The sequence below is a fragment of the Felis catus genome, chromosome B4 (assembly GCF_018350175.1).
Source record: "Felis catus isolate Fca126 chromosome B4, F.catus_Fca126_mat1.0, whole genome shotgun sequence".
Classification (NCBI taxonomy): Eukaryota; Metazoa; Chordata; class Mammalia; order Carnivora; family Felidae; genus Felis; species Felis catus.
This window is the reverse complement of record NC_058374.1, coordinates 58,957,129-58,979,755: the sequence shown is the minus strand read 5'-3', so window position 1 is coordinate 58,979,755 and position 22,627 is coordinate 58,957,129. Positions and strand designations below refer to the sequence as shown.

General features: G+C 38.9%; 1 protein-coding gene across 23 annotated transcripts in view; it reads left to right on the top strand.

The window, feature by feature from the left end:
- LMNTD1 (lamin tail domain containing 1) overlaps positions 1–22,627 on the top strand; it is a 533,991-nt gene that overhangs the window by 274,851 nt on the left and 236,513 nt on the right. For 16 of the 23 annotated variants that reach the window (XM_045061565.1, XM_023256865.2, XM_045061574.1 and 13 more), the window contains one exon: positions 16,886–16,987. The exons of 2 other annotated variants lie outside the window; for them this stretch is intronic. In XM_045061565.1, the coding sequence (XP_044917500.1) occupies positions 16,886–16,987 (102 nt within the window). Of the gene's footprint in view, positions 1–8,000; positions 8,230–16,885; positions 16,988–19,651; positions 19,752–22,627 lie in introns of those variants that run through there. 5 more of the 23 variants (XM_045061569.1, XM_023256861.2, XM_045061566.1 and 2 more) reach the window with 3 other exon arrangements.

Here is a 22,627-nt window from a genome sequence, read left to right as displayed (position 1 = left end):
CCCCTCCAACTACCTGAGCCAATTTCTTATCAGTCAGTCAGTCCTAATGGTTCTGTTTCTCAGGAGAATGCTAATACACTTGGGAATTCCATTCAGGGTCTACCCTGAGATTGAGCCCATCAATTTGTATTTTACCAACCCCCCCCCCAAGGTAATTATTACATGCACTGACACTTAAGAACTGCTGTATTTAAAGGGCTCCTGGTGGCTCAGTCGGTTAAGCATCCAACTTCAGCTCATGTCACGATCTTAAGGTTCATGAGTTTAAACACCATGTCAGGCTCTGTGCAGACACTTCACAGAGCCTGGACCCTGCTTCAGATTCTGTGTCTCCTTCTCTTTCTACCCTCCTGCACTTGTGCTCTGTCTCTCTCTCTCTCAAAATAGATAAACATTAAAAAAAAAAAAAAAGGAGAACTCCTGTATTTAAGACACACATCCTTGATTGCCCAGAACAATGAGGAGGGCAGCATTTTAATACCAGCACAGTTAAACTCCTGAGTCATGATTTATTTTTAGATCTCACAAATGAATGTCATCTCCCTGAACTAGCCCATTTTGACAGAATACCTTCCCTTCAGTAACAACCAGGAGACCCTGGTTGTCCAATTTCTTAATGAGCTTAGTGCATATAAATATAAATGTGAACATTCTGAATATCTGTTGTTGGTGTTGTTCCATATAAATACATTCTAAAGACTAAGTAAAACAGGTAAAAAAATCTCCCCTCAAACCCTCAAAGGATTCTAATTGTTTTTACCTTTAGTGTGGGATGGACCTTATCTAAAGCAAGCAAGCTACAGAGACAACAAAGCATTTTTACTCTTAGAGTGCTCAGCAGAGCCTGCTGGAGTTACACAGTGCTCCCTCCCCAGGCATCGTGATCTTCATTATTCCTTCCCCGTGATTAAACATGCAGCTCTGATTTCAGACTCTTCAAGGGCAATCAGAGGAGCTACAGGAATTCACATTCTGCTGTTCCGTTACCAAAACACTTACACTGTCCTCATGGCTGTTCTGGGTTTTTGTGAACTATTGGTGCTGCATGTTTGCCGTTTGCATAGTAGGAGTCCGTCAGTAATGAAGGTCACAGACTTTTTTTATTTTTTCCTCAAGGAAGATTATCTGGAAAGAGTTTCATTTCTTTCCTAACAGAAAGGACACTTGAACAGGTAATAGACCTTTTGTGTCAAACACATTGTACCAGCACGTGATCCATGAGTGGTGTTCCACAGCAGTAAAACAGACCTTCAGCCAAATGGCATGTTCTGGAATTCTTTGTAGGCAGATCAGCAGTCAGTTATTTAGTGCATATACACAACAAATGGATTATAATATGTTGTGGGTTATTAATCAAACAATCCAAGCTTACATTTGTCATCATCCACAAATATTCCTTGAGAGCTACTATGTACAAGCCAGTATCCAATGGCATGGTACACAGACACAAACACAAAAATGCTAAATCATAATCATTAACCCCAAGTATGTATTAAGTACCTACTGTGTACAAGCCAGTGTCCTAGGCAATCATGCATAGCTATAAACTCAAAAGCCATTTGATGAGTGCCTTTATGTATTAAGCATCTTTATTAAGGCATTTATATTTATTTTTTCCTCTTTAGATCCTTTCAACATCGATATGAAGCAGGCATTATTGTCACCATTTTATAGATGAGACAGTGACATAGAGTTGTTAAAAAATTTGCTCAGAATCACTTATTTTTGTGAAATGGAAGAACCTGATCTTAAATCCTTATCTTTCTGAATCTGAACATTGTAAATTTGTGTGTGTGTGTGCTTCCAGAAGTTTTTATCTAAATGGTAAGTCAGAACACATACATTAAAAAATAAACAAACAAATAAATAAATAAGTAAGCAGAGACAAACAAACACAACCAACCTCTACAACAATGCAAATCTGCAAATACAAAGTGACAGGTGAAGGATATAAAGAGCAAGTGTCAAAAAACAGATGGCGATGGATACTGTTCTACCGAGGCCCTGCTGGTAAATCAGAAACCACACCAGGTTTGGGTTTTTGTTTGTCATTTTTTTGAGACAGAGAGCAGGAGCAGAGGGAGAGAGAGAGAATCTGAAGCAGGCTCCACGCTCAGCACAGAGCCTGACAAGGGGTTCCTTCCCATGACCCTGAGATCATGATCTGAGCCAAAATCAAGAGTCAGATGTCCAACTGACTCAGTCACCCAGGCACCCTCCACAACATCAAGTATTTTTCAAAAGAGATTGACCAAATGAGTATTAGAGAACTGAAAAGGAAAAAGGGAACCCAGAGGTAACTGCAGGAAGCAGCTCCCGCTCCTACACTGTGGAAACAAAACCAAGAGGTTGGAAGTATCAGAACTTAAAAGCTCTAAGGAGGGGTCCTGCCCAGTTGAACCAGACCTCTGAGGAGGGGTCACTAACTGGCTGGTAATTCTGAGAGGGGTTGTTAAAGCTGATCCTGGGAAGGTGGTGGGGAACAAATCTGAAAACTACAACCAATTAATACTGGAGTAACTGCTGCAGATGAAAAATAAATAAAGTAGTTAATTAAAACAAAACAAAGCAAAGCAAAACAAAACAAAACAAAAAAACATTGCTGCTGAGATGCCCAAAGATATGGGAAGCAACCAGGATATCTGGAAGAAAGAAAGTACCTTCTCTTCCTTCAGCCTCTCAGTCAGCCTCTTACACTGCCATTCCCAGGGCCTAGCATGGACCCAGCCAACAAAGGAAAAATGTCTGTTCCTGAAATCCTCATTGCTTCTAAGTTCACCCAAGTGGGGCATAGACCACATGATGGCCCACCTCTGCACTGACTAGTTCATGAACTTGAGGAGAGGCCTCATGTATGCAGAATTCAGTTTCATTTATCCCCTCTGCTCCATTTGGTGCAACTCCACTCATGCTCTTGGCTCTTTTCATTCTTTTGGGTTAAATAAAGTAACATTTGCCAGGTTGTCCACCTAGCAGGTAGACATTTACTGGTTTTCCACCACCAATTTAATGACTAGTACATGAGTCTACTGATTTATGTCCTTTTAATTCTACTCATTGCTCCTGATACCTTGCCCCCTCTAACAGTACAGATTTTACTCCCACTTAATATGCCTTTCTGATTGTCTTCTTTTTACCAATGGAAGCCTTCATCTGTTTATATTTTCTTTTTCTACATTATTATCTTCTGATCAGAACTGGTTATCACTTTTTCCCCAAATTGTAGATGAAATTCCTGGGATCTGGGGTTTCAGAGGAAAGGATACTTAGAACAAAAAGAATCCTCAAGTAAAATAAATCATTGGTTCTCTACACATCAGACCAGTGTTAATTTATGATGAAGTTTTCCCTAGTGAAAAATAAAGACAATATCAAGAACTAAGAGAGGCAACAAGGCATGATGGTTAAAAGTGAGGGCTGTGGAGCCACTTGACCTGGTTTGCATTCTGGTTCTGTAATCTTTGAGAAGTTACTTAGCCCTACTGTACCTTAGTTTTTTCATCTGTATAGTGGTTGTAATAAAAATATCTGTCCTATGGGGTATTATGAGGATTCCATTAGTTATTACATATAAGCACATAAAACAGCACTCGATAAATGCAAGTAATATTATTTTTAGATAGTTTAACTATACTAATGGTTATTTTTGGGGGGAATAACTGCCTTATAAAAAGAGATAACATTATTACTACTTTTTTTTTAATTTGAAAATGTTCCTTCTTACATTAAATGGAGTTAACAATCGATATGGTGAAATCTAAAAGTCCTAGAACACTGTTATAAAACACTCATAAGATATATAAAGAAAGGAACAAAAATCAAACAAGAATTTGTGCAGGGATTTTGAGTTTATAAAGTATGAATTTACCCTTTTAACATGGACGTACTTGCTGCCACCCATAGGCCAGACCCTGGGACCATCCTAGAAATGCCATGATGAGCAAGATAGACATAGTTCCTATCCTCAGAGTGGTGGCAGTTTAGTAGACCTTTTCATGTAACTTGTTTAATTTGTTCCTGATAATAATCCTGGAGAAGGATATTGTTGTTATCATCATCATCATCATCATCATCATCATCACTATCATCATCCCTATTTTCAATAATAAACTGAAGCCTCAGAAGGGGGAGAGATCCCATTCCTTGTGTTGTACAGCAGACAAAATTTGTGGTTCTTTTCACTACAACATAATGATAGACTATGTGTAGGCCTATTCCTTCTGCCAGGCAATGTATCTCTGTTCTCATAATGGGATCCTGTGGGAATATGTGCTTAATAAACTTGTGTAAAGGTCAGCTTTTCTGGAACACATCTAGTCTGTGAAATAAGACTGAGTATAGAATTGAGTTTTTCCCCCAAAAGAACAGTTAGCTAGAGAATTTAACAATTGAGTCTCTAACCCTTTCACCTCTTATTTGTTGAGTATGAAGGGTCTGAAGTGTATCTTTAATGTCTCTGGCCTCTTCTTTCCCCCTTCTTTATGACCTTTTGCTCCAATGTCCCCCAAAAGGAGACTTGACTATGGTAATATGCCTTGTGGATCTGCAAGAAGGAGTGCAATGCATACATTGGTTCTCTTCTCTTTCTACCCATTTATTTTTTAAATGCCATTATCTTTTGAACAATGCCTGCTAAGGGGTCATTTGATAATGATTTAAGATGATAAAAATCTTAAGTCTCAAAGGAAAGACATTCTGAATGATACTCAATGGTGTTGTACATGCACTCTCTGCTTAAATCATAGCATGTTGGCTTTCCGCTCTTAGTTTTTTTAGTTTTGATCCATTAATCTCTCATGAAGCTATAGTCTTTGGAGTGAGATATTCATGTTACATCCACACCACAAGCTTTTGAAGTACTATGGTAGGTGCGTTTCATATGTAAGCTTATAAATCCTTACAACAGTCCCACCAGGTAGATACCTGGAGTACAAAAGAGAAACAAAAATTGCTTTTAAATCTACCTCCCTCCTTACATGAATTTTTTAAAATAACGATATGGAAATGTAATTAAATAAAAGATTTACAGATAAGTTAAGTAAATAAGTCACCCAACTAAAAAGGTTTGAAGCTAAGATTTGAACCCAGAGCTCTCTGGCACCAAATCTGTGTTTTTCCTTTTATACTAGCACTTCCCAAACTGTATACAGCCAGACATGATTTCCACAAGGTATTAATAATGCTATTCCTAGGAAGACATCCATTATCAAGTATGTTTGGGAAAGAGTGAACACCCTTGATTCCTTTGGAAATTGGCAGTGTATACTATGTAGCAAATTAAGACTTTCAGACATCCTGTTGAGTACAAAAAAAAAAAACTGTTTATTTGGCTTACACTAGCATTTGAGTTTCTACTTCCTTACTGATTTAAACACTTAACAACATTTGCTGTAGGATAGAGAAAATGGGGCTTTGCAATGCATCAGTCCAAACAGTGAGAAAACAGGGACAACTGCTAGACTTGGATAAAGAATTTCCCCATAGAGCCAGGGTCACTGTCTGAATCAAGATGGTCTGCTGAAATCCAGAAGACAGAGTTAATGATGGTCTTTGGAACAGAACGTGTCATGTAGGGAATAGAAAAGGTCATTCAAAAGAAAGAGTGTTCTAAGTAGAAAGGCCCCCATTTAGCTGAAAGCACTATCTACTTACAGTGTGCTGAATGGGCAGGAAGAGGCTGCAATTAAAAAGAGATTTATTACATTATAATTTTATGTATAGTTATTGTTGGGTCCTTTCTCATTCTACAGATCAAGGGCAGTTAGATAGACTGACTCATTTTCCTAGGGTGAATAAACATCTTGGTTTGTAGGACTTTCAAGTCTAAAGTTGACCACCCTACATTTACTAAAAATGATTATTTGCAAAGGTTGTTACTAATATTCAGGCCCCACATCCATGTGATCCAAAAACATTTTTAAAATGTATTCACTTTATCAAGACAGTTTATTACACACATAATTAATGATATTGTTTTGATACACAGTGAAGCATTCTTGTATATTAGATGTTAATGGTATAATTTGGGATCTGTCAGGGATACATCAATTTTTTTATTCTTAGCAAATCAGAGCAGATCAGTGTAATTAATCTGATATTGGCCCCCTTAGTAATGTAGGCTTTGCCCAAGAAGACCTTGTGCCAATTCCAGGGCTGACAGGACAGACCCACCCAGGAGGTGGAAAGCACCAAGTTTTAGGGTTGTAGCAGCCTCCAGTAAGTGGTAAGCCATGAAAGTCCATGATGGGAGTTCATAGAGATTGACAGGCTGCATCTAGTTGGCCTGTATAAAAATAGCAGGCACATGGCCTCTGAATTAGAATCAAGGCAAAGCTTCAAGTGGTAGAACCAGCAAGAACAAAGGAGAGACAGTTCTCAAAGGCAAGGCAAGTGCAGGAGGCCCATGGGGACATTACAGAGGAGTGAGAGGCAATATGTAGACCAGTACAAAGGGGCTCACACCCTAATGTATGCAGGCAGCAAGGTGTTTAGTAGCATAGCACAAGCCAATGGACTCCCTCTAGGACATTTCATATTAAACTCTTCCTGACTGTGAAGAGATCAAGGGCCCCAGGCTTGTAAATATTTCCTGTCCAAGAAGGGCAAGACTGAACACATAGATGGAAGATCGTCAGAACTAACCAGGAGAAGATACAGAAAGAGGAAATGGGGCCTACTAATTGCTGATTGCAGCAACTGCTCATTCAGTTCCTGAGGGCTTAGAAATTCTGGGAATTGATAAGTAGAAACCAACTGTGAACCAACCGAGTCTCCTAACCTACTCAGTATTGTGAGGAATGTATAGGGAAGACCTATAAATACTGTGTTTGCATGCATCTTCATCCTCTTTATGTCTTCTGAAGAAAGAATACTTGCTATGGGTGGGATTCTTCAGGAGACAGGACATGGAGAATGTGGGACTTGGGCACAGAGCTCCATGTCATCTGATGTTAAGTAGTTAGTTTATTCCTAAAGAAGGAGGAAATGGAGGGATTTGGCAAAGCTGTCATCCTCTTTTTCTTTTTTTTTAAATCGTGTAGGGCCTCCTTTACAAGGAAGATAGCAGACTATTTATTTTCCAGTTAAAATGGAAGAATTGCTTTCTGAAATTTCAGTGTTAGAGTTCATGGTCCTGCATATCTTCTGTACCTAAATAAAAACATCTGATCTAAAGTAGACTGTTGTTGAATTATGATACCAAGAACCATGCCACCACACTCTAAAACCTTGCAAAATTAAAGCTCTTGTAAAGTTCCTTTTAAAATACTTTTTTTTTTTTTTCTACAAGGACATCTTATAGAATGTTTCAAATGACTGGAGGGGAAATAAGGAGATTAATCACTTTATAAGCACCAATTAATGTGACTCTTTATGCTATTAGTGTCTTACTGGACAATCAATTTTTAAAAAGACATAAAAGTTTCTAGGATTTACATTGCTATGTTTCAGCTAATGACTGTTTATTATTCCCTGGCTTAACTACTTGCTGATTAATATCCTTGAAACAAAATCCTTACAAATATTTCCTTTATTTGGAAGTTCAGTTTCAGATGTAATATTCTGCAGTTAGTTCCTCTGAAAGGGAAGATCTGGAAACAAAGAAGTAATATAATTTTCCAAAAACAACTCTGCAGATTAAGTTCTGAGTGTGATTTCTTTGGGTAGCAAATTCCTCCAGATCTCCTTCTTGCATCCCCTAAATTTACCTTATTATTCAAATGTTTCCCATGAAGGCCACTTTTTGATACTCTTTTTAATGTAGATAATCTTAGGGTTTTACTGTCTTTTTTGCTTTCTTCACATACTTTTTCTGGACCACCTGTCATTACTTCAACTGACATCTCTAAACTTCTGACACTAAATTTATAGCTCTACCCCAGACACTCTCTAAAGCTCTTGACTGCCTTATTGACACCTTCTCTGTGAAGTTTCATAAGCATCTCAAACTCGACATGTCTAAAACTGACCTGCTCATCACCTGTTTCTCTTCTATTCTCTAGTTCAGGAAATGCCATCACCATGATCAGTTGGCCACGCCTGGAATTTGTAAATGATCTTAGACTTTACTCTCCCTGGAAAATGACTCTCCACAACAAGTATTGCTCCCAGTCTGCAGCAAAGGTCTTGACAAATCCCCTCCTGCCAAGTGTGGTTCCTGACTCTTGATTCCACATTGGTTGATGCCATTAAAGTTTTCTTGTAGCATGCTGAATGGAGGTCTGGAATGAGGTGAGACATGAACCTTCTGGGTCATGCTATCTTAGGAGCCAAAACAAGCCCCAACTCACTTTCTCTCTTTCAATCTCTCTCTCTCTCTCTCTCTCTCTCTCTCTCTCTCTCTCTCTCTCTCTCTCTCTCTCATCCAGTTATTATTTGTAAGGCTGAGTAGAAGACAGCTACCAAACTGCACTCAGAATTATTTCTATCTTCTAACTGCTGATTGCTGATCGGGTGTCTCTTGATCAAGATTATTGAGTTCTTCAAAAGATGCTTCAGGATATCACTTTGTACACCTCCAGAATGTCTGAATCCAGTTTAGGCTTGGGTGGGGTTATCAATCATCTATGTAGACAAATGACATGTAAAGCTTGAGGCTCTAGACAATTCCTGGATGTCTTTGTTTACCAGGTTGGGGCTATAATTTGAGGAGCTGGTTGAAAACCATTGTTCACTTGTCAAATAAAGCACTTCAAGTGGATGCTCTCATAACATTTTGAAAAGGGCTTTGGTATTTACATAAAGAGGTTGAAAAAGGCTCCCTTCCCATGATCCTTGGAAAAAAGGCTCTTTGCTAAACCAACAAGCTGTTTGAGATGTGGGTTTTTGTGCCCCACCCCCCAGCCCACTAGAAAAGAGTACTATGAACACCTAATTTGTGTAATGTGATCTTGAGGCCACAGGCAATAGCTTGTCCCTATGGCCCTGCTGAACAAAGGCTGAGTCACCTGTCGAGTCAGGAAATGTGAGAACATCAATTGTACATATTATCCGGTGATCTCACTTGGAGTCATTGCTGAGTTTCAACCAATTTCCAAAGGATTTTTTTTCAGTAACCATCGTAAGTGTTATCTCACTATCATGAAACAAAAGACCTGAAAATTTTTGTGGAATTTTTATATGGAAATTAATTTAAGCTTTACAGAAATTTGTGCCTCATTTATGAAAAAGGGTCTGCCCTTTTGTACTAACATACATCATCTCCAATGCCCAGCCATTTCACAGCTATATAGAGCAATATTTGACTTATCATATTTTCTAATTAAATCTGTATTGAAAAACTAAACATACAACTGACTGAAATTTTGCTTTCTTCTGATAATTCCACTTGAATCACAATCCTTTCAAACAGAGGTCATCCTTTTTTCCTCTCTGCTCTTTGTGTCAAGCTTAGAAAACAACCTCAACATTTTTCCTACATTCTACTGGTTCCCTTTTTTTTTTGTTTTTTCTTTTTCAACCTGAGTGTAAATGTGATGGGATTGATGATTTAGAAAGACCAGCCTTGGGGCACCTGGGTGGGTCAGTGGTTAAACGTCTGACTCTTCATTTCTGGTCTGATCAGGTCATGATCTCACATTTTGTCAGGCTCTATGCTGACAGCACGGAGTCTGCTTGGGATTCTCTCTTTCCCTCTCTCTCTGCCCCTCCCCCACTCACTCTCCCTCTAAATAAATAAATAAACAAACATTAAAAATACAAGATGAGCTTAGTATCTGAGCAGAGTGTGTATGGGAGGAGAGACGAGAGGGGAACTAGACTCGGGGCAGAATAAGCTGGGGGTCTGGCTAAGAAGGCCTGGGGTGTTACATCATTAGGACCAGGTGTGGAAGGAACCAGGACAACTTGGCTCTGGCATGGGTGTGCCTTACAGAGACGGATGGGAGTAGAGGGGGAGGAGGGAGCTGCTGAGAGTAAGATGCTATGGGGCATCCAGGGAAAGTGCCCAGAGACCATTGTCCTAGTGGTCTGGTACTTTGTGAAAGGCCTGAGTTTTTATTCCCTAAAACAGATCAGCTTCCTCATAAGCCCCTAAACATTGGGAAAGCTAAACAAGATGTAAATGTCACCTTCTTTCTTTTTAGTTTAAATTATTCAACCTATTTGGGTCAAAGTTCAGCCTATTTTATATTTTCTTTTATTATTTTGTTTTTATCTAAAGTGCATAGCATCTGATGATATGACACTCTCCATCTCTGCCTCTGTCAGTCACTTTTTATCTCCATGTTTTTGAGGAGCAGAGAGAAGGCCCGTATGGCCAGAGAATGGAAAACAAGGGGAGGGACTATGCCAGTTGAGTCTGGAGATGTTGCAGGGACCAGGTAGATCATAAGGACCCTGGTGGGCTGTGTTGAGAATTTTTGTCCTTATTGTAACAGCAGTCAGGAACCTTTTAAGGACCTAAAAAGAGTAAAACAACACTTGATGTGTTTTTTTTGTTTGGTTTGGTTTTTTTTGTTTTGTTTTGTTTTGTTTTGTTTTTTATAAAAGACAGAGTGTAAAGAATGGAATTTGAGTGGGGCAGGAACAGTTAAGAGGCCAAGGCAATAGCCAGGGCCAGAGAATGATAGTGGTCTCAACAAGCATGGTGACAGTAAAGGTAGGAGTAGGGTTTGGAGAAGAAGTGGGAAGAACTTGGGGATTGTTTAGATTGGGTTCGTGAAAGAGAAAGAGGGATCTCGGATGATTTCAAGGTTGTTGTAATTAGCAATAGCAGTCCTGGTGGTGTCATTGCCCAAGACCAAGAACATAAGAGGGAAGGTCTCACGGGAGTGGGAGTGAAGGCTACCTTAGATTTCCTCGCCCACTGACTCTCGGACACCTGCCTGGCAAATCTAACCGCTGCCACTATATGGACAGGTAACTGTTGCCATGGGAGATAATTCAGTAACCGGCTACACTACGTGTACATATTATCCAACGTCAGCTGTGTCTCCAGGCTCTTTGCAGATATTTTTACCAATTTCAAAGTAAATCCTTTTCTACTCCTCATATTGAGTTTTAAAAACATTTTCACTCTTTCCATAGTTCTAGTCCTATCTTTCCTCCTCAGTTTCAGCAAACTACTTTGCTGTTAATTTACTTAAAAAATATAGAGACCAAATGATGTGATTTTGCTCAAACTCTCTCACTTCCACTTCAAAAATGTCCCTGGATCTTAAGCCGTTCTCTTTTCTTCTCTCAATGGGAAAAGCATCCCTGTTCCCTCTCCAAGCTCTCTTCTCCACCTGTGTTCCTGATACAATGCCATTCCACTTTTTCTGGAACATTGTTTCTTGGACTACCCCAATTTCATGTTAAAGAAAATAATTTTTTTCCAAGTCCATTATTAATATACTCAATGCAGACAATTTGGAACATACAGAAAGGAACTAAGATGAATATAAAAATAATCTACAATCTCATATTACACAGTAAACCACATTTGATTTCTAATATATATATATATTAGATATATATTAGATATATATTAGATATATATACATATATGTATACATATATATACATATATATATGTATACATACATATATATACATATATACATACATATATATATACATGTATACGTACATATATATATTTTTTTTTTTTTTAAATTCTCTTTCTACTAGTTCCCTTTCTTTAACCTGGAAACATGCTCAAGTCTTCTCTTGGACCCTAACCCTAACTATTAAAAAACAAAACAAAACAACAAAAAAACAAAAAAAACTCTCTAGGTCTTGCCTCCCTTTCAAAAACTACTATGAAATCTCCATAGCAACCACCTAACCTTCAGTGCTATGGGTGAGCTTTAAGACACCTCTGGAGTGAAAAAGTTGCCTCAGGCTTGAGAGGCTGAGTCAAGACAATATGCAAGATATAGATAGAACTCATCTAATCATCGAAACCATACCTGTGTTTCCTGGATATGCCTCTATTGCTTCACTATCCCAGCTGGTTTCTCTTGTATCTTGGATTTTGCCTCATGTCTGATTGTATATTTCCCCCAACCAACCTGCCATGTCCTTACTCTCTTTGTGACCAAACCTATCCATTTTATGGCTTCATTTATCATTCTATATGTATGACTTCAAGTTGATATCACTAACCAAGACCACTCACTGAAAGCCAGAATAACATTTCCAACTGCCTTCTAGTCATCTCAATATATGTATCATACCAGGAAACTCAATACATCCCAAACTAACATTATTATATTATCTGCCAAACCTATTTCTCCTTTTGTGTTTCCTATTTCGGTTAGTGGTATTATTATCTTTTATTCAGCCAAGGTACACAATAGGGAGTCATCTTTGACTCTTTACTTTCCTTAATTCAACATCAAATTCTATTGACTTAATATCATATTAATTATTTACTTTGTCAGGCACATCGCTAAGTGCATTAGGTAGATTTTCCCAATCTTTCATTATATTTTGCTCAATTTTATTTTACATGTAAGAAAACAGAAACTTGGATGCTTATAACTCAATGGTGAAGTCAGAATTTGAACTCAAACCTATTTATTTCCATAGCTACAGTCTTGATGCCTTTTCAATTTATTCTCCTCTCTTTTTCCATTGCTGTAGCCCCAGCCCAGATCATCATAGTAGAAGCTCTGCTAGCCAATCTCCAATTAGTCAAATCATGTCATTAATAACACTCTTCAATCCTCTTACACACACTTATCACTGGAGACTAGTAAGAAATTGCCTGGAATGTTGAACTTTCCTGGCCCATCAATTTAGTTGCACATTTACCAAGAAACAGTTGTATTTTGTTCTCAAGCTGGTCAATGCAGTTGTACCTTTTATTATGTTACAATATTTAATTAAATACTATGTAAAGTAATGAGATATGAGTGTGAAAGAGAGCTGTCCTATGAAAATTGAGTTGAAAGCTTTGGAAAAAAATAGATGAGAGCCAGTGACTGAAAAATATTATAATCCAAATAAGGATGGAGAAGGGGAGCCAAAAATGATTAGGGAAAACTTTCATAAAAATTTCTTTAAGATTCTGCACTCCAACTGCCTTTTGCTGCAATTTAAAGAAACAGAAACATGGGTGTGGTTCATGCAGGAAAAATGATACAAAACTCCATATGACAGACCTGTACTCAAGGGGCCTTGGCTCTGTTATATAATTGCTGGATGAATGTATTCATATCCGTCTTAATCTACAATATATCTGAGGTAAATATCTTTTATTTATTATCCTCTGATTTGTTAAGTTTTGCAAATGACTGACCAAATTCAGTCCCTGATTTCACTGAATGAGAGACCTTCCACGTTATCTCCCATTATCTTCCAAACAGTAATGGTATCTCTCCTCTGACCCCGCAGGCTTCAGTCATCATTTCCCCATTCAGTCTGCAAATATGTTTTGGGAGCCTACTAATTACCAGAATTACCTTCTTAAAACACAGATCAAAGCCTCCCTCCGCCTGCCCACAATAACTCAGTGATTTCTCGATAGTCTGCAGAATGAAGCTAAAAGTACTTAGTGAAATATTGAAGACCTGAAATGATCTGTCACCCACCTTTTTAGCTTCCACTTCCTAGCACAGTGCTCTGTATCTTCTAAGTGTCAGTCATCCACATTCTGGCTGTTGCCCAAATACATGACACCATTCAGCATTCATTCAGAAAGAGCCTGAACTATATATTTATATCTGTCATAATTTTACTTGTTATTGAAAATAGTAGTTTATGGTGGGAAATACATTGTTCATAACAATTATGTAATATAGAAAATGCTAAAGGTATCTGAATAAATTTTACTGAATGAATTTTAGGTTGTAAAGTTAAGAGTATTGTATAGTACGTAGCCTGGGGATGGAGGTGTTAACTTGTCTTTAATAATCAAAAGTTTAAATTTGTCTATACTCATAATAATTTAGGAAAGATTTACAAGTCTGCATAAATATGATAACTTGACTGCCCTTACCAGTTGTCCAATCAGGAAAAGCACCTGGTTCCTAGGTGACAAATATCAGTGGACTGTTGTGTCATATTGTCCTTGTCTGTTCCTCTCATTCACATTTTTCCCCTGGGAGTTTTATACCTGTCAACAGCCTTAGCTGCCACTACTGCATGGAAGTCCTGAAATGTTCATCTCAGCCAGAGCACTTTGTCAATTCCACTCCTCTTTCTAACTCCTTTTGTGTAATTTCACTTGGGAAAACACCATCTCATCATACCAGAGTTTAAAAAGGAACTTTCCCAGCAAACTCACTTCCCTCTGCCTTCTGTCAGTGAGACCACTGCCTCCAAGGTTTTGGAATTATCCACAGCTCTTGGGGTCTGTTTTAGGCCACAACTAGTTGCCAATTATTTCTTCCCATAAGGACTGAATTTTTAAGGGCTATGAAAACTGTCAGTACTTTCCCCTTTTCAGTCAAACTTCTTGAAATATTTGTCCATACTCACTGTAGTCACACTATTATCTTCTGTTCACTTCTCAACCCAGTGTACTATGGCTTCTGTCCTAAGCCATAGGACATTCTTATCTGTGATAAGAATGGAAGCCATTCTTATCAAGGTAATGAATTACTGCCTTGGTGCTAAATTTAATGGACACTGTCTCAGTTGTCAACCTAACTTCTTCTAGACTTTGATATTTAGACCACTCTTTCTACTTGAAATTAATTCTCCCCTCTGCTTCTGTGACATGTCTCTATCTCTCAGTCTGCTTTGTTGTACTATTCTTTCTCAGGTTACTTTCTTCTGCCCTTTTAAACAAATGTGTCTGTTCTGGAGAGTCCTGTCTTCTTGTCTCTTCCCTCTAAACACTCCTCTAAGCAATCTCATTGGTTTCCCTGGCTTTAATTACTACCTCTGCCCATGATCACCAAATCTGTGTCTCCAGCTCCGTTATTAACCTGAGCTCTCAAGATGTGCATATTTAACTGCCTCCAGGTGTGCCCTCTTCAATATTGCACAGGCGCATTGACTTTAACCTGCCTGAAGCTGATTTTACAAAAGTGCAAAAATACTCCTCCTGCTTGCTGATCTTAGTGAGTGGCACCATTCAGTATCTATTTGCTCAAGCTGTCAGTCTTAAAATATAGCTATCAATCTTAACATCTCCTTTTTTATTCCTTATTCTCTGATCAATATCAAAACTCTGTCAACTCTACCCTTGAAATATTTCTTATATCAGTCCACTTTCTCCATCCCTTCTGCACTATATCGTTCAACACATGATGATATCTCCCATAGATATCTGCAACTTACTTCTAAAGAGGACCCCTGTCTCCAGGCTGCAACACACTCCTCTTTCCAAACGCACAAATTTAATAACATTACTTCCCAACTTTCTTGTCAATGTCTCCATGCTACCCTCAGCATTAATTTTAATCTCTTTCACATGGCTTGAAGGCTGTTTGTGATCAACCCCATTTGTCCCTCAAGTCCCATCTTTGACACTTTCTCACACTCTGTGGTGCTTCTTTGAATTCCCAAACTGTACCAATTCTCTACCTGTGGACCTTGGTCATCCCAGGAATCTGCTCCACTCTGATCAGACTCTTCTCTCTGCTATGCTTCTGTACCCTCCCCCTGCAATTTATACATTCCACATACCTTTGAAAATTTACTATATATCAGGCATTGCTCTAGGTGCTAAGACTACAGTAGAGAGCAAAGTGGATATATTGTACTGAACTCATGAGGCTCAGTGTCTACCAGATAGACAAGGAAATTTAGGCCATTGCAGACCTTTGTGGTAACAGGTGGACACTGGGCATCCAAAGACCCAGACGAGGACATCTCACTCAGTCTGGGAACAGAAGGCTTCCTAGAGGCAGTGTTGTTTAGAGTGTTTGACCTGAGACAGAGAAGTCTAAAGGTAAGAAGCAAGGGAGTTTAAGATCTCAAAGTGTAAAGCTTTTATCTTTTCTTCTTCTTCTTTTGCCTTCACATTCTTCCTAACTCTCGTCCTCCACATCTAACTACTTCCATTCTTTAAATAAAACCTTTGGTTGGTTCTTACGGTGCCCCTGGAAGTTAACTATTATTTTCCATCACTGGTGGCATCCATTTTCACAGAAGCACTTCCAGGCCTTCAGCAAACCCACCAGCTTCCTTTCTTCAAGTCTCTCCTCAAGCTGAAAATGAGGAAACCTCATTCCATATAGCAGCCATGTCATCATCCATCTTTGGACATAGCTTCAGCTAACTTGTAGCTAACTAGGGTCAGGTCTAGATATTCCTTTTTTATCCTTCTGCTTTACACATTTTCCACTGTCCATTTTCCTGTTCATATTTTTCAATAGTCCACAATGTCAAATTGTCTATGAGAAAGACAATGCATGATCTTCCCTCACTTTCCAATATAGCACAGATAAAGTTTAAGAAGCTTTTTCTCATAGACTTGAGATTCCTGTCAGATCTTAAGCTCACCAGAATAGGGTGGTGATAAGGCTTCTCTTGAGCTTTATTCTAGGCCATAGCAAGACCTTTTATATACAGCAAGAATGAACAATCAGCTAACACAAACCCACAGATCTCTCAGGTTCTTACTTTTAAAGGGGTATGTCATATTAAAAATTTTTAGTTCCCTTAGGGCTTATTGTTTTACATAGTTTTCCCATTCAAGAAGTGCCCCTCATTTTAAAAGATTTTAATAAGATGAGAAATATCTTAGCATAAATTTACAGGCATCGCCACCTGCCATCCTCCCCTGGGGTAAAGAGGAGGGTGGCTTTACCCATGATTGGTCAGTGGCTACAGGTGACTCTGCTTTGCATCAGCAATGTCATTATTTTCTTCAGTCACTACAGCCTGAAGATTTGGCAACAGTGTTGGGTTGGTGCTTATATATAAAAGGACGCTAATTACTTCATTTCATTCTTTGTTGGAACATTTTCCTACCCACTTGCAAATAATCTTCCCTTTCCTTTAACAGCTCCTCTCTGAAAAGCCCAACAATAGAATATTCATCAGAAGAACAGCAGTTGGAGCCCAGAGGGAGACAATGGAAGGCTGGGACCAGGGGCCCAAGTTAGAGGTCAGTGTTCACCAGTTCCTAGTAATTAGCCTCCCAGTCTCCCCAAAGGCCTTCTTAACAGAGGCCAATAGAAATGTGCATTGAATCCTTATATGTTTAAGATAGATAGATAGATAGATAGATAGATAGGTAGATAGATAATGTAATTGTTTTACACATAAAAGTAGTCATATTTCTATTAACAATGGCTCATTCAGGGCTTTCAAAAGTCATTGTTGGCCATTCTTTTGGGGACTTTATAAGCAATCATTTTTCTTTGAAGCAAAAGAAGAGTCAGAACACAAGGCTGCCTTTTCAGTTTTTGTTATGGGAAAAAAAAAAGGACACCACCTGAGTGCTTTAATCACAGGGGCACCTTTGTGATGACACTGGGAACAGTACACTCTGTGCCTCTATGAACTATAAAATCTATAGCACTTTAATCAGTTGTGATGCCCTTTCACAAAGAAATTAACCAGTCAATAAAGACAAATCGTGGAAAGGGCAGTTTATAAACCAAGATGCAGACACTTTTATATATCATCTGATATATTATCATCTTGATAATACAAAATGGCTGGAGATTTCAACAGACTCATCCATTCTGAAAGAGATTCTATGCTTATTGTTCTTTAACGTTTCCAGTATATATTTGGATATTTAAGAGCAGAGCTACAATCTTTGGGATCTGATCAAAGGGGAAAGTCGGGGTGAATAGTTCCAAAATCCAGCTAGTGCCTTGGCCAGCAAGCCCTACACATAGGCTTCCTCTAATTCATATGTATGGGCTAGTGGAAGTTCTGTTTAAGAGGCTGGAATATAGTAAACTGACAAATAATCTAAATATCCAATAGTAAGGTACTGGTTGAAAAATATACATAGAATTATTAAATGAAATCATTAAAGCAGTGGTGTGTATATATGAAAAAGCAGGCTATAAAATAGTATATGTCACCCCATTTTTGTGAAAGAAATAAATGTAAATATACAGAAATGCGAACATATATTATCTATCTAATTATCTAAATATTCAGGGAAAAAATTGGAAGATTATGCACCAAAATGTTGACTGCAGTATCTTCAGCTCATAAATTTTTGTGGTTTTTTTGGAGTGACTTAGCTTTTATTCCTTTTTCTGATGAAAGTGTACTGACTTCATGGTGTGTGTGTGTGTGTGTGTGTGTATGTGTGTGGGGGGGGGCGTGCAAGAGAGACAGACAGAGACAGAGAGACAGAGATCAAGAAAGAGGTGGTTATTTTTTTGTGTAATAAGAAAAAAATTAAAACCTTAACTTGTGGATTGAGGCTTAAACAGTAACAACTCGTAATAGTTACTTTAAAAGTGACAAATATTGGGGGCGCCTGGGTGGCACAGTCGGTTGAGCGTCCGACTTCAGCCAGGTCACGATCTCGCGGTCCATGAGTTCGAGCCCCACGTCAGGCTCTGGGCTGATGGCTCAGAGCCTGGAGCCTGTTTCCGATTCTGTGTCTCCCTCTCTCTCTGCCCCTCCCCCGTTCATGCTCTGTCTCTCTCTGTCCCAAAAATAAATAAACGTTGAAAAAAAAATTAAAAAAAAAAAGTGACAAATATTGGAGCACCTGGGTGGCTCAGTTGGTTGGGCGTCCAACTTTTGCTCAGGTCATGATCTCACTGTTGTGGGTTTGAGCCCCGCGTTGGGCTCTGTTCATGGGTTCAAGCCCCGCTGTCAGCACAGAGCCCAGAACTTTCTTCAGATTTTGTGTCTCCCTTTCTCTCTGCCCTTCATTCATGCTTTGTCTCTCAAAAACAAACATTTTTTAAAAAGTGACAAATATTTGTGAAATAGAAACCTGAAATAGTGTTTACAACCATCAGGGCAGTTAAAAGGAAGGTCTAAATAGTCCAAGGACAAAAGTATTATTAGGTGTTTGATTTGCCCAGTTTTTCAACTGCAATGACAGTGGCTTTATGACAACATTTTCACAAACCAGAAATAGATGTTACAGTGAATCATCACTTAGAAATGTAATTATAAAGTAATCCCACCTCTGATATTGATTGTATTTAATAATCCCATTCAGAAGAGCAATACCATAGTCCCTTTAGTATAAATGATTTATTACTACAATGTTCAAAGAGATATAGCACATAAAGGAATTATGCCTTTGGGATTCTGTATTAGTTTTATTAGGAAAATGAGGAAAAGGGAGTGTGTTAAGATGTGACTTCCATTCCCTGACTTTTCCCTTTGGAAGAATTATATTCTGTGAGTCCTTGAGACAAGAGTCTGAAGCTAATATTTACCAACATATATTAGAATATCTCTCAGGCATTATACTGGTACATTTAACATTTACACTAGTTCTTTAAGGCATGTATTTACCATTTAAGAGACTGAGGCTCAGAGAAATTAGGAAATGCCCTAATTTCACACAGCCAGTAAGGTAATGGCACCAAAATTCCTACTCAAGTCTTCCTGACCGCTAAGACTTTGCTCTTTCCTGTCAAGCCAGAGTCATAATGTTCCATGGTGGTGGACTGTATTATTTTCCAAAATTACTCAATCTCTCCATTTCTATAAAATGATACATCCTGCCCCATTGCCTTTAGGCATGGCTGTGTGACCTGGTTTGGCCACCAGAGTGTGACCAGATGTGAGCCGCTTACTTGCTCTTTTCCCTCTGTCCTGTGAATGTCCCAAATAGGGGAAGCTCCTTCAATATGGGTCAAACTGTGAAGACATGTGGAGGAAAGCTGGGCAGAATCTCAACAGCTGCCAACACAAAGCTGCCAAACCGTGAGCAAGTGTGTGTTACTTTTCTATTGCTGCATTATAAACTACCACAAACTTAGCAGCTTCAAGCCACAAATATATTTATCTCACAGTTTCTGTAGGTCAGATAAATATGGAAGTGGCCCTGTTGGGTACCCTGCTCAGGGTCTCACTGGGCTGATATCATCAGAGTGTCAGCTTCCGTTCTCATTTGGCATTTGGAGTTCTCTTCTGAGCTTAATGGTCATTGGCAGAATTTATTTTCTTGTGGCTGTGGACTGAAGACCTATTTACTTGTTGGCCGTTGGCTAGGGGTTGCTCTCAGTTCCTAGCAGCTGTTCTCAGGTCTTTTGAGTGTGGCTCTTCCATATTCAAGCCAGAAGTGGCACATTGAATCTCCCTCCCCTGGCAGATCTCTGAGCAGCAACTGGAGAGAACTCTCTACTTTTAAAGGGTGCATGTGATTAGGTTAAGTTTACCCAGATAATCTTATCTTAAAGTCAACTGATTAATCAACTTAATTACATTTGCAAAATCACTTTACTGTGTAACATGACATAATCGCAGGAGTAATACCAAGGGATAGAGACCTTGGGGGCCTTAGAATTCTGCCTACTATAAAGAGATAATTGTATTGTAAGCCACAGAGATTTGGGGAGATTGATTTTTTTTACTGCAGCAAACTGACTAATGCAACTAGTTACCTCAACTTGCATGTCTGTGCATACAGAAGAGGGCAAAAATCATAAGGGGCAAGAAGCTGAACAAATTTGCACAAAAGGAACACACCTGTACAACCACCAACCAGATTAAACAAAAACAAATAGACAAAAATAAGAAAATTATTAACAACACAGAAGCCCCTTTTCCAGTCATTTCCCAGACCCTAAATAACCACAATCCTGTCTTCTAACACCATAGATTATTTCAGCCTGCTTTTGAGATTTTATGAATGGAATCTGACTTCTTCCTCTTAATACTAGATCTAGGAGTTTCATTCGTTTTTTTGTGTTCAATTTCAGTTGTCTTCCTGTATAATATCCTATTACATAGATATTCCACAATTTGTTTTTCCATTCTGCTGTTGTTAATACACAGTTGGTTAGTCTCCAGTTTTTAGCTATTACAAATAATGCTCCTCAAACTGATTTTGCAAAACTTCTATTCCTGCCTCTCTCATTCTCTGTTCCTTTCCCCTCCCCTCCTCTCCCCTTCTCTCCCTTCCTCTCTTTCCTTGCTTCTTTCCTCTCTCTCTCTCTCTCTCTCTCTCTCTCTCTCTCTCTCAATCTCTCTCTTTCAGATGCCTTCATATCTTAGATATAACCTTCCCTCTTTCTAAAAAGGAGGGGATCTAGTTTGGTTATTATCATCTTTCAAAATTAATCTTTAAGAAACCCTCTCTGAGAAATGATTAGAAAACCACAATGAATGGATTTAGACCAGGTGAGTAGGGGACTAAAATAGGGACAAAAAACAAGATATTATTTCCTACCCTTGGTTTATCTCAGGGCAGAAATTATTTAGGTGAGACCAAGATAATTTCAGCCGTGACGCTGAGCAGATCCATGCAGTATAGTGGGAAACAGCATAGGCCTGAGGCACCATTTAAGGATCTGAATCTGGTTCCTTTCTCTAGCTGAAAACTTTGGCAATTCACTACCTCTGAGTTTCATTTCATTCACCTGTCATGGGGGCAATGAGACTCTTCCATTGAGATGTTTCAGTTCCTTCCCATACTTCTCCCACTTATGCAAAAAACAACAGCACATTTTGCCCCAACCCAACTCCACCATCTGTTCTCTGCTTTTGCCCTGCTTTTGCCCCCAGCAAAACTGACCTCTATTGATTGCATCTATCATCTGGCTCTGTTATTATTTTGCTTCCATTTGGGTTCAGCCAATGGGAGTCACTGGCAAGAGATTAGAGGGAAGGAGGAGAAAGAAATTGGATTATTCCCTTATGCACACACTGCTCCCTTCTTGTCTTACTGCTGTTCTAGGGGGGGCTGCTTTCCTCTCAGACCACATCTTTAACTACCACTTGGCTCCAGTGACACCCCTGTCCCTCTTGTATGTTAAACCTAAAGCATGATTTCCCATTCATTGGTGGCCCACCATCTTTGGTTTCTTAACCCAGTCCATGTCTTTGTAAGTAGTTCCTTTATTATACTCTTTTTAGGCTTGAATCCTTTGAGGGGATCAACCATTTTTGAGATGTCCCTGATAATAGAGAAGGGAGCCCAATTAGATTGTTGAATGTATGGGAGAAGAAGAAACAGTGTTAAAAGTTGGAGGCCAAAGAAAATAAGAGACTTAACGAACTAGGGAGATGAGATGGAGAAATGGAGTCATAGTGTCATATGAGCAGTTTCCATGGTCCCTGCTAAGTACTTTACATGTGTGGCATTTAAATTTCATGAGTTAATATGATGACTACCTAATTTTAGAGGTAAGGAAACTATGACTTAGAGTGGTTAAGTAATTTCTTGAGATCACTCTTTAGTAAGTGGCAGAACTAAGATTTGAATCCAGGACTTTTCCTCCCAAACCTGTGGTATTAACCAGAAGGGCAGAAATTTATTCTCTATTGCAGAAACAAGGGCTGTAGTTGACTGCTAGCTTTACACACTTTCAAGACTTAGTATATGGCATGGTTGGCTATCTTGAAGAGAGAGGTATGGGACAGATACTTTGGAGATAATAAGCAAAGTTATCTGAGTGTTGATGAGTTCAGAATTAAAACGTCGTAATGGGAGCAGTGGCATTTCTTTTCTGTGTCACTTCCTCCTCTCACAGCTTTGGCAACTCCCCACTGACCCCCAGATAAAAGCCAGTGTCAGTTGCCTGTTGCATAGGGTTCTCCACAATCATGATGCTTCTCCCTTTCTGGAATTATCTTCCACCAGTCA